Source organism: Oncorhynchus keta, chromosome 34 (assembly GCF_023373465.1).
Source record: "Oncorhynchus keta strain PuntledgeMale-10-30-2019 chromosome 34, Oket_V2, whole genome shotgun sequence".
Classification (NCBI taxonomy): domain Eukaryota; kingdom Metazoa; phylum Chordata; class Actinopteri; order Salmoniformes; family Salmonidae; genus Oncorhynchus; species Oncorhynchus keta.
The window spans coordinates 31,090,134-31,107,543 of NC_068454.1; the positions used below are offsets into that span (position 1 = coordinate 31,090,134).

Genomic DNA, 17,410 nt, shown 5'->3' on the forward strand with positions numbered 1-17,410 from the left:
AGTTAAAACCGCTGAGGGACAGCTAAATAATAAAAAATAAAAATAAAAATTTGGTCACATACACATATTTAGCATATGTTATTGCGGGTGTAGTGAAATGCTTGTGTTCCTAGCTCCAACAGTGCAGTAGTATCTAACAGGGCAGTAGTATCTAAAAATGATTCACAACAATACACACATCTGAAAGTAAAAGAATGGAATTAAGAAATATATAATTATTAGATGGAGCAATGTTGGAGTGGCATTAACTAAATACAGTAGAATATAATACAATTTATACATATGTGATGAGTAAAGCAGTATGTAAACATTATTAAAGTGACTAGGGTTCCATTATTAAAGTGGCCAGTGATTTCAAGTCTATGTATATAGGGCAGCAGCCTCTAAGGTGCAGGGTTGCGTGACCAGGTGGAAGCCAGCTAGTGATGGCTATTTACCAGTCTGATGGCTTTAAGATAGAAGCTGTTTTTCAGTCTCTCGGTCCGAGCTTTGATGCACCTGTACTGACTTCGCCTTCTGGATGATAGCGGGGTGAACAGGCCGTGGCTCGGGCGGTTGATGTCGTTGATGATCTTTTTGGCCTTCCTGTGATTTTGGGTGCTGTAGGTGTCCTGGAGAGCAGGTAGTTTGCCCCCGTTGATGCGTTGGGCAGAACGCATCACCCTCTGGAGAGCCCTGCGGTTGCGGGCGGTGTAGTTGCCGTACCAGGTGGTGATACAGCCCGACAGGATGCTCTCAATTGTGCACCTGTAAAAATTTGTGAGGGTTTTAGGGCCAAGACAAATTTCTTCAGCCTCCTGAGGTTGAAGATGTGCTGTTGTGCCTTCTTCACCACATTGTCTGTGTGGGTGGACCATTTCAGATTGTCAGTGATGTGTAGGCTGAGGAACTTGAAGCTTTCCACCTTCTGTACTGCGGTCCTGTCGATGTGGATAGGGGCGTTCTCCCTCTGCTTTTTCCTGAAGTCCACGATCAGCTCCTTTGTTTTGTTGACATTGAGTGAGAGGTTATTTTCCTGGCACCACTCTCCCATGGCCCTCACCTCCTCCCTGTAGGCTGTCTCGTCATTATTGGTAATCAGGCCTACTGCTGTTGTGTCGTCTTGATGATTGAGTTGGAGGCGTGCGTGGCCACGCAGTCATGGGTGAACAGGGAGTACAGGAGGGGGCTGAGCACGCACCCTTGTGGGGACCCTGTGTTGAGGATCAGCGAAGTGGAGGTGTTGTTTCTTACCTTCACCACTTGACTGGGAATGGGTTGCACCTACTGAGAAGGGGGAGGTAGAGGGGAGATGGGACGAACAGGACAATTATTGACTTCTTATTTCATTAACTTATTTATTTTTGGTTTGTTTGGTGTTTTATCCTGTATCCATGTTGACATTTTTTGACTGTTTTAAATTCTTTAGCTATGTACTTTTTGAATATTATTGCCTGTCTGTGATCTGAACCCAACACAGGAAAAAAAAGAAAGAATCAAAGGTTGGTCACAAGAAAAGTAGTAAACCATTCTCATCATCATTATCTTCTGTATATAAACCTAAACCCTCTCTTAAAAACCCCAATGAGAAATATATGGGGAATATCCAACAGCTGTTCTGTAAAACAGAATCCCTAAAAGCCAATAGCTGTGATGTATGTAAAACAGAATCCCTAAAAGCCAATAGCTGGGATGTAGCACAGCAGGTGTATCTCACTGATCATCCCTAAAGCCAACACCTCATTTGGCCGCCTTTCCTTCCAGTTCTCTGCTGCCTGTGACTGGAACGAATTGCAAAAATCGTTGAAGTTGGAGACTTTTATCTCCCTCACCAACTTTAAACATCTGCTATCTGAGCAGCTAATCGATTGCTGCAACTGTACATAGTCCATCGGTAAATAGCCCACCCAATTTACCTACCTCATCCCCATACTGTTTTTATTTATTTACTTTTCTGCTCTTTTGCACACCAGTATCTCTACCTGCACATAACCATCTGATCATTTATCACTCGTGTTAATCTGCTAAATTGTAATTATTCGCCTACCTCCTCATGCCTTTTGCACACAATGTATATAGACTATTTTTTTCTTTATTTTTTAAACATTTTTATTATTATTATTTTTTTCTACTGTGTTATTGACTTGTTTATTGTTTACTCCATGTGTAACTCTGTGTTGTTGTCACGTTCTGACCTTTATTTCCTTTTTGTATTTATTTAGTATGGTCAGGGCGTGAGTTGGATGGGCAGTCTATGTTTGATTTTCTATGATTTGGGATTTCTATGCTTCGGCCTAGTATGTTTCTCAATCAGAGGCAGGTGTCATTAGTTGTCTCTGATTGAGAATCATACTTAGGTAGCCTGGGTTTCACTGTGTGTTTGTGGGTGATTGTTCCTGTCTCTGTGTTTTGCACCAGATAGGGCTGTTTTTGGTTTTCCACGTTTATTGTTTTGTAGTGTTTGTGTTTATCTTTTTTTTATTAAACATGAATCAATATAACGACGCTGCGTTTTGGTCCGCCTCTCCTTCACCACAAGAAAACCCTGCTATGCTTTATCTTGGCCAGGTCGCACTTGTTCTCAACTAGCCTATCTGGTTAATTAAAGGTGAAATAAAAATACAAATAAAATGATAAGATTGGAGGATGGACATGAATAGTATGAATAGATAAATATACTGTATGTATAGTGGAGTCTTTGTTGCCTGGCCCTAAGGTCTGGGTAGTAGAGGTTGACTTACATTAGAGGGTCTTTTTATTATTGGCCTGTATGTCCCTCTCTGTTGGGGCGGATGTGGTGGGAGGTGTGTGTGTTCACTTTTTAATTACCGTTCATATATTTATTTATTTTTTCCTCAACTTTTTCACTCCGGACGCTTTATCTGGACACGATTCGTCAGGACCTCCAACAGCCGAAGCTAAGTAGTAACATTAACATGATGCCTTCTAATTGCAGCCGCTGTGCTCGCCTTACGGCGAGGATAGCTGTACTGCAAGCCCAGCTTCAGACGCAATCGTTAGGCAAGGGTAATTTCAGTGTAGGAAAGGATGAAACAGCGTCTGTGCCACCAGTAAGTACAGATAGTAGTATAAATCCCCTGGCACAGTCCCCGCAGCCGGACGACTTTCTCACGGTTTCTGGAAGGAAATGCTGTAGGAACGCTCAACCGGTGTCGCTCATTCAGCCGACAGAAACTTTCAACCGGTTCTCCCCATTAAGCAGCGGGTCGGTGTCAGAGGCCGAGTCTTCTCTGGTCTCTACTCCTCCCGTTACGGGGTCTGAGACGCCGAAGCTTCCCACCATTAGCTCTGACAAATTGAAAACTCTAGTCATTGGCGACTCCATTACCCGCAGTATTAGACTTAAAACGAATCATCCAGCGATCATACACTGTTTACCCGGGGGCAGGGCTACCGACGTTAAGGCTAATCTGAAGATGGTGCTGGCTAAAGCTAAAACTGGCGAGTGTAGAGAGTATAGAGATATTGTTATCCACGTCGGCACCAACGATGTTAGGATGAAACAGTCAGAGATCACCAAGCGCAACATAGCTTCTGCGTGCATATCAGCTAGAAAGATGTGTCGGCATCGAGTAATTGTCTCTGGCCCCCTCCCAGTTAGGGGAGTGATGAGCTCTACAGCAGAGTCTCACAACTCAATCGCTGGTTGAAAACTGTTTTCTGCCCCTCCCAAAAGATAGAATTTGTAGATAATTGGCCCTCTTTCTGGGACTCACCCACAAACAGGACCAAGCCTGACCTGCTGAGGAGTGACGGACTCCATCCTAGCTGGAGGGGTGCTCTCATCTTATCTGCCAACATAGACAGGGCTCTAACTCCTCTAGCTCCACAATGAAATAGGGTGCAGGCCAGGCAGCAGGCTATTAGCCAGCCTGCCAGCATAGTGGAGTCTGCCACTAGCATAGTCAGTGTAGTCAGCTCAGCTATCACCATTGAGACCGTGTCTGTGCCTCGACCTAGGTTGGGCAAAACTAAACATGGCGGTGTTCGCCTTAGCAATCTCACTAGGATAAAGACCACCTCCATTCCTGTCATTACTGAAAGAGATCATGATACCTCACATCTCAAAATAGGGCTACTTAATGTTAGATCCCTTACTTCAAAGGCAATTATAGTCAATGAACTAATCACTGATCATAATCTTGATGTGATTGGCCTGACTGAAACATGGCTTAAGCCTGATGAATTTACTGTGTTAAATGAGGCCTCACCTCCTGGCTACACTAGTGACCATATCCCCGTGCATCCCGCAAAGGCGGAGGTGTTGCTAACATTTACGATAGCAAATTTCAATTTACAAAAAAAAAATGACGTTTTCGTCTTTTGAGCTTCGAGTCATGAAATCTATGCAGCCTACTCAATCACTTTTTATAGCTACTGTTTACAGGCCTCCTGGGCCATATACAGCGTTTCTCACTGAGTTCCCTGAATTCCTATCAGACCTTGTAGTCATTGCAGATAATATTCTAATCTTTGGTGACTTTAATATTCACATGGAAAAGTCCACAGACCCACTCCAAAAGGCTTTTGGAGCCATCATCGACTCAGTGGGTTTTGTCCAACATGTCTCTGGACCCACTCACTGTCACAGTCATACGCTGGACCTAGTTTTGTCCCATGGAATAAATGTTGTGGATCTTAATGTTTTTCCTCATAATCCTGGACTATCGGACCACCATTTTATTACGTTTGCAATTGCAACAAATAATCTGCTCAGACCCCAACCAAGGAACATCAAAAGTCGTGCTATAAATTCACAGACAACACAAAGATTCCTTGATGCCCTTCCAGACTCCCTCTGCCTACCCAAGGACGCCAGAGGACAAAAATCCGTTAACCACCTAACTGAGGATCTCAATTTAACCTTGCGCAATACCCTAGATGCAGTTGCACCCCTAAAAACTAAAAAAATGTCTCATAAGAAACTAGCTCCCTGGTACACAGAAAATACCCGAGCTCTGAAGCAAGCTTCCAGAAAATTGGAACGGAAATGGCGCCACACCAAACTGGAAGTCTTCCGACTAGCTTGGAAGGACGGTACCGTGCAGTACCGAAGAGCCCTTACTGCTGCTCGATCGTCCTATTTTTCTAACTTAATTGAGGAAAATAAGAACAATCCGAAATTCCTTTTTGATACTGTGGCAAAGCTAACTAAAAAGCAGCATTCCCCAAGAGAGGATGACTTTCACTTTAGCAGTGATAAATTCATGAACTTCTTTGAGGAAAAGATTATGATTATTAGAAAGCAAATTACGGACTCCTCTTTAAACCTGCGTATTCCTCCAAACCTCAGTTGTCCTGAGTCTGCACAACTCTGCCAGGACCTAGGATCAAGAGAGACGCTCAAGTGTTTTAGTACTATATCTCTTGACACAATGATGAAAATAATCATGGCCTCTAAACCTTCAAGCTGTATACTGGACCCTATTCCAACTAAACTACTGAAAGAGCTGCTTCCTGTGCTTGGCCCTCCTATGTTGAACATAATAAACGGCTCTCTATCCACTGGATGTGTACCAAACTCACTAAAAGTGGCAGTAATAAAGCCTCTCTTGAAAAAGCCAAACCTTGACCCAGAAAATATAAAAAACTATCGGCCTATATCGAATCTTCCATTCCTCTCAAAGATTTTAGAGAAGGCTGTTGCGCAGCAACTCACTGCCTTCCTGAAGACAAACAATGTATACGAAATGCTTCAGTCTGGTTTTAGACCCCATCATAGCACTGAGACGGCACTTGTGAAGGTGGTAAATGACATTTTAATGGCATCGGACCGAGGCTCTGCATCTGTCCTCGTGCTCCTAGACCTTAGTGCTGCTTTTGATACCATCGATCACCACATTCTTTTGGAGAGATTGGAAACCCAAATTGGTCTACACGGACATGTTCTGGCCTGGTTTAGGTCTTATCTGTCGGAAAGATATCAGTTTGTCTCTGTGAATGGTTTGTCCTCTGACAAATCAACTGTACATTTCGGTGTTCCTCAAGGTTCTGTTTTAGGACCACTATTGTTTTCACTATATATTTTACCTCTTGGGGATGTTATTCGAAAACATAATGTAAACTTTCACTGCTATGCGGATGACACACAGCTGTACATTTCAATGAAACATGGTGAAGCCCCAAAATTGCCCTCGCTAGAAGCATGTGTTTCAGACATAAGGAAGTGGATGGCTGCAAACTTTCTACTATTAAACTCGGACAAAACAGAGATGCTTGTTCTAGGTCCCAAGAAACAAAGAGATCTTCTGTTGAATCTGACAATTAATCTTAATGGTTGTACAGTCGTCTCAAATAAAACTGTGAAGGACCTCGGCGTTACTCTGGACCCTGATCTCTCTTTTGAAGAACATATCAAGACCATTTCGAGGACAGCATTTTTCCATCTACGTAACATTGCAAAAATCAGAAACTTTCTGTCCAAAAATGATGCAGAAAAATTAATCCATGCTTTTGTCACTTCTAGGTTAGACTACTGCAATGCTCTATTTTCCGGCTACCCGGATAAAGCACTAAATAAACTTCAGTTAGTGCTAAATACGGCTGCTAGAATCCTGACTAGAACCAAAAAATTTGATCATATTACTCCAGTGCTAGCCTCTCTACACTGGCTTCCTGTCAAAGCAAGGGCTGATTTCAAGGTTTTACTGCTAACCTACAAAGCATTACATGGGCTTGCTCCTACCTACCTCTCTGATTTGGTCCTGCCGTACATACCTACACGTACGCTACGGTCACAAGACGCAGGCCTCCTAATTGTCCCTAGAATTTCTAAGCAAACAGCTGGAGGCAGGGCTTTCTCCTATAGAGCTCCATTTTTATGGAACGGTCTGCCTACCCATGTCAGAGACGCAAACTCGGTCTCAACCTTTAAGTCTTTACTGAAGACTCATCTCTTCAGTGGGTCATATGATTGAGTGTAGTCTGGCCCAGGAGTGGGAAGGTGAACGGAAAGGCTCTGGAGCAACGAACCGCCCTTGCTGTCTCTGCCTGGCCGGTTCCCCTCTTTCCACTGGGATTCTCTGCCTCTAACCCTGTTACGGGGGCTGAGTCACTGGCTTGCTGGGGCTCTCTCGTGCCGTCCCTGGGGGTGCGTCACCTGGGTGGGTTGATTCACTGTTGTGGTCGGCCTGTCTGGGTTGCCCCCCTTGGGTTGTACCGTGGCGGAGATCTTTGTGGGCTATACTCGGCCTTGTCTCAGGATGGTAAGTTGGTGGTTGAAGATATCCCTCTAGTGGTGTGGGGGCTGTGCTTTGGCAAAGTGGGTGGGGTTATATCCTTCCTGTTTGGCCCTGTCCGGGGGTGTCCTCGGATGGGGCCACAGTGTCTCCTGACCCCTCCTGTCTCAGCCTCCAGTATTTATGCTGCAGTAGTTTATGTGTCGGGGGCTAGGGTCAGTTTGTTATATCTGGAGTACTTCTCCTGTCCTATTCGGTGTCCTGTGTGAATCTAAGTGTGCGTTCTCTAATTCTCTCCTTCTCTCTTTCTTTCTCTCTCTCGGAGGACCTGAGCCCTAGGACCATGCCCCAGGACTACCTGACATGATGACTCCTTGCTGTCCCCAGTCCACCTGGCCATGCTGCTGCTCCAGTTTCAACTGGCCTGGGCCCTAGGACCATGTCCCAGGACTACCTGACATGAGGACTCCTTGCTGTCCCCAGTCCACCTGGCCATGCTCCTGCTCCAGTTTCAACTGTTCTGCCTTACTATTATTCAACCATGCTGGTCATTTATGAACATTTGAACATCTTGGCCACGTTCTGTTATAATCTCCACCCGGCACAGCCAGAAGAGGACTGGCCACCCCACATATGCTCTCTCTAATTCTCTCTTTCTTTCTCTCTCTCGGAGGACCTGAGCCCTAGGACCGTGCCCCAGGACTACCTGACACAATGCCCCAGTCCACCTGACTGTGCTGCTGCTCCAGTTTCAACTGTTCTGCCTTATTATTATTCGACCATGCTGGTCATTTATGAACATTTGAACATCTTGGTCATGTTCTGTTATAATCTCTACCCGGCACAGCCAGAAGAGGACTGGCCACCCCACATAGCCCGGTTCCTCTCTAGGTTTCTTCCTAGGTTTTGGCCTTTCTAGGGAGTTTTTCCTAGCCACTGTGCTTTTACACCTGCATTGTTTGCTGTTTGGGGTTTTAGGCTGGGTTTCTGTACAGCACTTTGAGATATCAGCTGATGTACGAAGGGCTATATAAATAAATTTGATTTGATTTGTGTGTGTGGGGGAGCTGGCGGGGGCATTGTTTGAGAGCGAGCATAATGTATTTGTATTCCAATTATTTCCTTAAATCAATGCGACACACAGTGACACATGCCACATTGGCTGTGTTTACACAGGTAGACCAATTTTAATCTTTTATTTCACTAATTGTCCTTTTGTCCAATCATATCAGCTCTGAAAAATAATTGGGATGACTTTGTAAAAGCAGCCAAAGACTGCTGCGTGTGTACAAGTACAAACCTCTCCTGAAGGACCTCTGTGTCCGAGAGCATCCATCTTGAGGAGACCTACAGTGAGCAGCATTATTCCCGTCCCAACCTTATTTGTGCCAGCAGGTACTGGGTCAGTGTGACACAGATCTCTGCTCCTTATGCTATGTAAGCTAATCCAGCTCTTCTTCTTCCCAAAGTGATGTCCCAGTAACTCCTGTTGGTATACCAGGGAGGTGTGTGTTTAATGGATTGTTTATTAGGACCTCTTTTAGCCCACAATGGGACAACATATAGGTATAGTACAGTAACATTCATAACATACAGTATTGAAAGTGTGGAAGCTGCTCTTGAGCAATAGCCTTCATTAAAGCCTTATCAAATCTGGGTCTTTCTTTCAGGGTCCCCTGTTAGGCCCATCTCTCATTCCTCACTTCAGCTAACTAGGTCCCCTCACAGCCGGATCATTGTACTGTAGTATTAAATAAGTGGATCACTCTCAAATCTTAATAATTGAGTCTTCATGGCAGTTATACCAAAGGGAATGTCTGACTGTCAATGTGCTATTTCCAAGATAATAAAAAACTAGAAAAATCAGTGTTGAGGTCAAATGATGCTCTCCGCGACGCCAGACAAGATGTGACTTGTCTTGCCTTGCTATTAAATAGCTTCACAACGTCTGCGTCCCAAATGGCACCCTATTTGCGATGTAGTGAACAACCTTTGACCAGGGCCCATGACCCAGAACCCTGGAGTGCACTAATAAGGAATAGGGTGCCATTTGGGACTTAACCAGAGAGAGATCTTCTCTCCTTGCTCTCCCTTTCTGCTCAAACGCCTGTCTCTGTGTCTCTGCTGGAGAAGAGTAATTAAACAATTACACACCGGCGAGAGGAGAGAGCTCTCCATATGTTAATGCATACACTCCTCACAGTTAGAAGACCTTGATAAAGGAGGCGAGAGGAGAGAGCTCTCCATATGTTAATGCATACACTCCTCACAGTTAGAAGACCTTGATAAAGGAGGTGAGAGGAGAGAGCTCTCCATGTTAATGCATACACTCCTCACAGTTAGAGGACCTTGATAAAGGAGGCGAGAGGAGAGAGCTCTCCATGTTAATGCATACACTCCTCACAGTTAGAAGACCTTGATAAAGGAGGCGAGATGAGCTCATTTCTTGATAAAGGAGGCGAGAGGAGAGAGCTCTCCATGTTAATGCATACACTCCTCACATTTAGAAGACCTTGATAAAGGAGGCGAGAGGAGAGAGAGCTGCTCTCCTCACAGTTAGAAGACCTTGATAAAGGAGGCGAGAGGAGAGAGCTCTCCATATGTTAATGCATACACTCCTCACATTTAGAAGACCTTGATAAAGGAGGCGAGAGGAGAGCTCTCCATATGTTAATGCATACACTCCTCACAGTTAGAAGACCTTGATAAAGGAGGCGAGAGGAGAGAGCTCTCCATATGTTAATGCATACACTCCTCACAGTTAGAAGACCTTGATAAAGGAGGCGAGAGGAGAGAGCTCTCCATATGTTAATGCATACACTCCTCACAGTTAGAAGACCTTGATAAAGGAGGCGAGAGGAGAGAGCTCTCCATATGTTAATGCATACACTCCTCACAGTTAGAAGACCTTGATAAAGGAGGCGAGAGGAGAGAGCTCTCCATATGTTAATGCATACACTCCTCACAGTTAGAAGACCTTGATAAAGGAGGCGAGAGGAGAGAGCTCTCCATGTTAATGCATACACTCCTCACAGTTACAAGACCTTGATAAAGGATGCGAGAGGAAAGAGCTCTCCACTTAGCACTCCAAATAGCCCAGCATTCTTTAAGTTTTCTTCATTAGATAGTTTGGGTTTGTCAGTGCAAATGGCTGCATTTTAGATATTACATTGATGTGAGGGCACAGTATGGGGTTACTTAAGAGGTTAAGAGTACACATTTAGGCTTCATAACTCCTGCAAAGGCTGTAAGGGGAAGTAAACATTTTGTTAAGTTTGGTTCTAGGCTTATTTGCTTTAAAATCATCAAAGTTGGAAACAATCCCCTCAGTCATAGGAAAAACAGAGCTGCATTTTCTGGTGGGCTGGGACGAGAACAACCTGTGTGTGTGTGTGTGCATGGGCCCGAGGTCTTGAGAGGGGAAGGAGCATGGCTAGAGGGGGTGGGTGAAGGAGCAGTGTGTCATGGGTGTGGTGGGGGATATGGGTCTTCTGCAGTTTGGTCATTCAATCACATTAGTCATTGGCCATGTTCGAGAGCATCAAAACGGTGATGTATCACAGGTAAATTGTGACTGACTGATCTACAAATAAGATAGTTATGGGGTAGTTATTTATGATGCAAGGTGATTTGTAGATCAGTCAATCTCGACTCACCTTTAAAGTTGGCTGCAATGTCAAACGCTCCCATTGTCTCTTCACTCTGTTTGACAGTGATATGGGTGTGTTCCTTAGTGTGCATTTCACTGATTCAGTATAGATATATCAATATAGATAGTAATTTTAGCAGTATCTCTGCTTCAGTCTAAAACAAAAGCAAGTTGTAACAGTTTGACATTAATTTGTGCACCTCTGTTCGCAATAAGGATCCAGAATATTTGTCTCTGTGATCATGTCATGATGAGTGCCCTACGTTGAAACCTTAGCATTTCTCCTGCCACACTAAGTTGTCCTTATCGTCAACATAACAGCTCTACAATATCTGATTACATGTAAATCCAATACATTTAAGTAGAAGACAGAGCCAGGTGTGTGTGTGTGTGTGTACGTGTGTGTGGAAATGTTGTAGAGAATAAAACAAACATCTCATTGGACCATATCACCAAAACAAAACCCAACAGAGTACATAGCATATTCAACCTCTGTTTATTTGATAAATCTTTTGTCCATCAAAATGGAGGATGCCAACATACAGCTAACAAACATACCGGCGAGGAAGAATGACAGACAGTAGACACAGCTAGGGCACAAGATGAGAATATTGATTCACAGTCCTCTTTTTGTCCAATCACAGAGAGGGAGTGGGTGGGGGGGGGTGGGGGGGGGGCTACTGTCACTGTCTGCCCTTGATCCTCATTGGGTGCTACAGGCGTATGGATAGCTACATACCACACTGACCCTGAGGGGGTAAACACCACAGAACTAGAATAAGTAGAACGGGCCTCCCCATTCAAGTCAATGATGCAATAATGGGAGGATTGGCAGCCATTTTGAGTGTACCCATGAATTTAGCTGTCAAATTGCTATTGTCAAATGTTCTAAGCCCTTTCTATTAATTATATTTCTATGGTAAACACAACAGCCCTATGGGTTTATGCATACATGTAGAACATCACACTCAGGAATGAAATGGACTGTATGCATGGATCTACTGCATGTGTCCTGGCCACTAGTGTCACTCAATACTGTTAGTTAATCTGCCCATGCCTAAGAATAGGATTGCACCAACGACAGTGACAGTACGATACACCTCACTGCCTATGTGAGTCTCTGAAGGTGGGAATAAAACAAGGTCGGAAGCAGGAGCGACAGTGGAGACAAGGGGATAATAGTTACACATGGGGAGGATGGTGACGAAGACTGTCTTTGGCTCCATTCCAATAATCCCAACTGAAATACTACTTCAAATGCAGCAACGTATTGGCCATATTCTAAATGGTATGCTTGCGTGGATATGGGAGACTTTTTTGTGCCCGGTTGTCTCAATTCAGTGGAAGAATGTAGATATTAGTGATATTAGATATTAACTACACAATCCTAATTGTAATAGACTGTGTACACTATCATCATAATTGGTTTATTTGATATACCACAAACACCACCACAAACACCCCCTTTAACCACCACTCAAACTCCCTCCTCTAGGTCACCTCAGATGTAGCCTCTGCCGAGTTCCCAACAACCGGATGTTCCGGTTTTCAGTGGAACCTGTGACTCGATTTCCGCTTTTGGACATTAGCAAGGTGACACTCCATCTTAACTCCTCCTCCACATTTACTGGATTGGTTGAACAGTGCAGAAGAGAACCTCCCCTGACAGTTTTTTCTTCTTCTTCTTGTCAAGAACAGTATGTCGGGGATCTTTTACACCTCCTACATTAGGTTACCTCAGAGGCAGCGTGGTTTCAACAAGTCACATCACATCATGTACATCAACAAAGACAGTGGCCACGGCCACACGCTATGGCTATGTTTATAACAGTGGATGTGGTGCAGTACATAGAAATTCCTGCTGCATCACGGTGGAAAACTTACTGGTGTCGTCCCAAACGGCAGCCTTTTCCAGGACCCGCCAAGGGACACTCTGTCAACAAGAAAACAGATGTTTTCACACCGGCCCTCCTACTTTTTAAAATGATGAGAGGCCACATTCTACAGACGTCGTTGACAACCTGGGCTAAACCAAATCCTCTTAGATGTGGATGTAGTTGGAAGTGGAAGTGGACCAACACCATAGGCAGTGATGGTACAGACCAGGCGGGTAGTTGGTGATGGCAGTGAGTTATTGCAACACAGAGTAAGAGGATGGTCATTTCTGATGACCGGAATTGGAGATGAGTGGTAACTGGTGAATGACACAAACATTGAAGATTGATATAGCGTCTGATAGGATTAAGTTCTGTGGTTGTGATGTCGTGTCGGTGTCTCTCTTCCATCTCCTGATGATGAAACACAAAATGGCCGCTTGGCAATGGTGTACATTTCTCCTGGAAAGTCTCTCTATTTGACCAAGACAAGCCATCACTGTCCTTTTCTTGCACAGAAGTATCAACATGTTATGTTAGCTACCAACAGAGAAAGACAAAGTAAATACACAAGATCATGGGTTTTTAAGCAAAGGATTGGTTGAGGGGGTTGAATAGCTAATATCACCCGACAGCAGGACAGGTCCTAGCTTGAGGGAGAGGGTTGCAACAATCAGCGTGGTCTCTCCTCAAGCAGACAGACATTTCTTTCTGTCTCCTTTGTTTCAGCAGGCATGCGGTGGTGAGATAAAATATATAATCAAGTATCTATTTACACATAATTAAAACGGTTTCAATTTAAAATCATCCTTTTCCCATTAATGAAAAGTAAACTGTAAACATGCACACTTTTTACTGAGTCGCCTCGATCCAGGCTCCGTAAGGACTACACACAAAAAATGTGTCCAATGACCGTCGACCAATGATGCTATGTTAGGATTGTAGAGGTGATGTGGTCAATGAAATGTTTCCCATACGTACTGGTTAGAGGTGTTGCAGGGTCAGACAGACCCTGGGGTCCACAGAGATAAAGGCTGTGTCCCAAATGGCACCCTATTCCCTATATAGTGCACTACTTTTGATAGGATTTTGGTCAAAAGCCGTAAACTATATTAGGATTAGGGTGCCTTGGGACTAAACCAATGTTTTACCCCATGGTCATTGGACATGTGTCTCTGTTTAGTGGGGCCTGGACACGAGAGTCTCGGCTCAGTGTGGTTTTAAAGGGAACTCGGGGCGAAGACATCAAAGCCTCGTCCCATGAGTGGTGCTCTGGTGAGTCCTAATGGCACCTAATGGAATAGGGTGCCATTTGGGACAAACAATTAAGTGTACCATGGAGGCTCACTGCCCCCACCCCCCTGGGCCCTGCACCCTAACCCCTACATCCTAGGGTATGAGGGTGCTCGACACCAAAGGGAATGTGTTGTGAACCAGCCCCAGACAGTTATTCAAGTGACCCACTGAAGAACACTGATCTGTATGTACTCTTCTAAACTATCCCACTGGGCACAGATGTCAATTCGATGTCTATTCTACGTTGGTTCAACGTGGAACAGATATGGAAACAACATTGATTCAATCAGTGTTTGCCCAGTGGGATGCCTCAAAGCTCTACACTAATAATATATTATAATATATTATTAAAAACACAAAAACTAAATCTGTCATTCTGCCCCTGAACAAAGCAGTTAACCCACTGTTCCTAGGCCGTCATTGTAAATAAGAATTTGTTCTTAACTGACTTGCCTAGTTAAATAAAGGTTCAATAAAATAAAATAAAAATGTATGTGTAATACACATCTTCCAGAATATACAAATACTGTATCTGCACATATATAGTTGGCCACTATAGTTGGGACAGTAATATTTTCATACGGGTAGTGGTATATCTTAGTACATGGACACCACATTCATACGGGTAGTGGTATATCTTAGTACATGGACACCACATTCATACGGGTAGTGGTATATCTTAGTACATGGATACCACATTCATACGGGTGTCTAGCCTGTTCAGCTTTTGCCGTTAGGTTTGACTCCTATGTGTGATTTTCAGTTCAGCCCATTTCAATTGATAACATATCTTCCTGTTGCTTCAATGGTGCCATCCAGCAACAAACATGATTTGAATAACACCCACCATTTTACAGCCAGCGAGCCCTCACCCCTGGCCTCCTAGTTTTGCACTCTTGGACACTTCACATTGCGAGCTAATGTTTTTACACTGTAATTAGGAATAGTGTTTCACAAGATAGATCCTCCCGAAATAGCAGGTTAAATTTAGTTCCTGTCCACGCTATGGTAAATCAGACCCCTAAGGCCTGGGGCAGTCAGGGCAGGCTGTTATATACCAGCACTAGCTAGCTGAATCCATTTCAATCTCTAAAAGTCTTCTGGGACATCTGCAGCTGGATGAGGCTTGTTGATTCAACCTATGGATGAGGCTTGTTGATTCAACCTTTAGATATCCTACTAGGCAGCAGGTACCAATGCTTATTCAACCTAAAGCTATCTTAGTGGGCACTTCTGATCGATCGGGACTTCTCTCATCTCTACGGTGATACATGTAACATTACAGTAAGGACCTACCCTCCTTCAGTCACCTCTTCCTCTACACTGAACTCTGCTCTTACAGAGGTCCTACTGGGCTCTTCTTAATGGTGCAACAGACTTATCTCACATTCTCTAGTGATATATATCTAGTCCACTCCTCACTCCTCACCCCAAACTCCTTTGGTCTTCTCTACACTGGGTTTCTTTCTTCAACCTATAGCTGATCCTACTCGGCACTTCTGAGGGGGACATGGGACTCCGCTCTCATCTCACGTCGCTACAGTGATACATATAAGTAAGGTCCACGTCTCTCTCCAACCTCTTTTGGTCTCCCCTGTACACTGGGCTCTGTTCCACTGATCTGGCTCGAAGGACCAATGGCCTTGCCATTTGGAGGAGAACAATAAAACCAGTCTAAGTTGAGGACCTGTGTGACAGTCTCAGAGGGGTTTATACACTTACTAAGATGGTGGGTGACCTGTCTACAGTATGTGAATAAGCCACATGAAGATAAACAGAAAAGCCTCCAGTCCTTGCCATTTGTTTGACCTGACACCAGATCAGCTATTGATATTCTACAAAACTAGGCTAAAGATGGTTGTTGTGAGCAAATATGCTGGGGGGCAAAAATCCCTGCATGTTAGTTTGAGTTTCCCATGCTTCCCAGGCCATTGTTACTGTGTGTTTTGCCCTGCTGCCACCGTCAAGCGTAAACGAAGCAGTCAATAATAGATGATCTCTTTCCGTTTCATCTCTCAGGCAGTGCAGTGTTCTGTGCCATGGAGAGACACTGGAGTGAATACTCTACAAGCTCTGATCCATTATTCAACAGGCTCCTCAAAGAGAGAGGAGAACTTGCACACACGCACACACATACGCACACATGCACACACACGCACACACACACGCACACACACACGCACGCACACACACGCACGCACACAACACAGCCATACTACTTTCATCTGCTGTATGTCAATCATCCCATCCCTTGCTCTCGTTCTTTTGCACTCTTTCTTTTCTTCAACTCTTCTCTTCCCATTCCCCTTCTGCTGCTTCTCTCTTTGTCTCACTCTCTCTTTATGTGTTTCCTTATCACTCCATCTCTCTATCCCTCCATTTGAGAACCAAGGCAGTATCCTAGATGAACCTATATGCTGCTGGCACTGTGTTTTGCCAAGGCAGTGTGGCATTACTGATGGGTCTGGGGCTGAAGCTGAGTCTGGAGCTGAGGTTGACTGAGCTAGTGTGCCAGTGGCAGGGTCAGAGTTCAGAGTTCACAGGAAGTTCTAGAAGCTAGAACATGGATACACAGGAAGTGGTCATTACACTGAGAGGAAGTCAGTTCATTCTGAAGTGGTACTGTAGGTCCAAGGGGCAATGCCTTGGTCTGTGGGACCTATTGAGTTGTCCCGAGGGGTTGGTGAATGTGTTTGTGAAGAGGGGGGAGTTTGAAGTGTCCTCCTCACTCATAGTCCCGACTTCTGTTGCGTCTCTTGAAGAACAAGAAGGGGCTCTTCTGAGGAGGGCCCAGTAGCATGGGAACCTGGTTCTTATGTGTGATCTTGATCTGTAAGGGGAGGAGGGACAAGATGAAACGATATTCAGCAACTCTTGTAGGACAATGGAAGTTTGCTTCAGAAACCAATATTCCTTCATCCATAGGAGGGACAAGAGGATATTTGACCAGGAAGTGTCCAGAAGTCTGGTCCTTCTTTTCTACTTCTAAATCCTTAACATATAATGTTATGTTATTTTACCATCATTTCCTGCTAAAGAAATATCCAGCTTTTCATGCTAACCCACAGATAGAAGATGAACTTTTCAGAGCAACTATCTGACCTTGAAATCCAAATAACCAACAAAGTACAGAACATCGAACACTGTGCCTCAGCTCAGCCTGACATCCCCGCAGGTTCAACTGCATAAAGGAGGATGGGGCGCTGAGGTTTAGGGTGACACACTTCTTTTCTCAACACTATTTAAATTGAATTGTTCTATATATAGCAGAGGGCATTTTGCTGTTGCTACGTGATGTGTGAATGGATTCCAGCGAGCATTTCCTCCTCCTCTAATGACATAACCAGTCAGTGGTCCGCTGTGACAAAACACTGTTTCAATTAACACAGCTGTCACAGTGAAGGTGGGGAGTG

The 17,410-nt window shown here is 44.3% G+C and overlaps 1 protein-coding gene across 3 annotated transcripts in view; it reads right to left on the reverse strand.

Annotated features, from left to right (window-relative positions):
* Positions 1–11,304: 11,304 nt before the first annotated feature.
* Positions 11,305–17,410, reverse strand: part of LOC118366929 (diacylglycerol kinase beta) — a 156,164-nt gene continuing 150,058 nt past the window's right edge. For all 3 annotated transcript variants that reach the window (XM_052493671.1, XM_052493670.1, XM_052493672.1), the window contains one exon: positions 11,305–16,827. In XM_052493671.1, the coding sequence (XP_052349631.1) occupies positions 16,723–16,827 (105 nt within the window). In that variant the 3' untranslated portion in view covers positions 11,305–16,722. The remainder of the gene's footprint in view (positions 16,828–17,410) is intronic.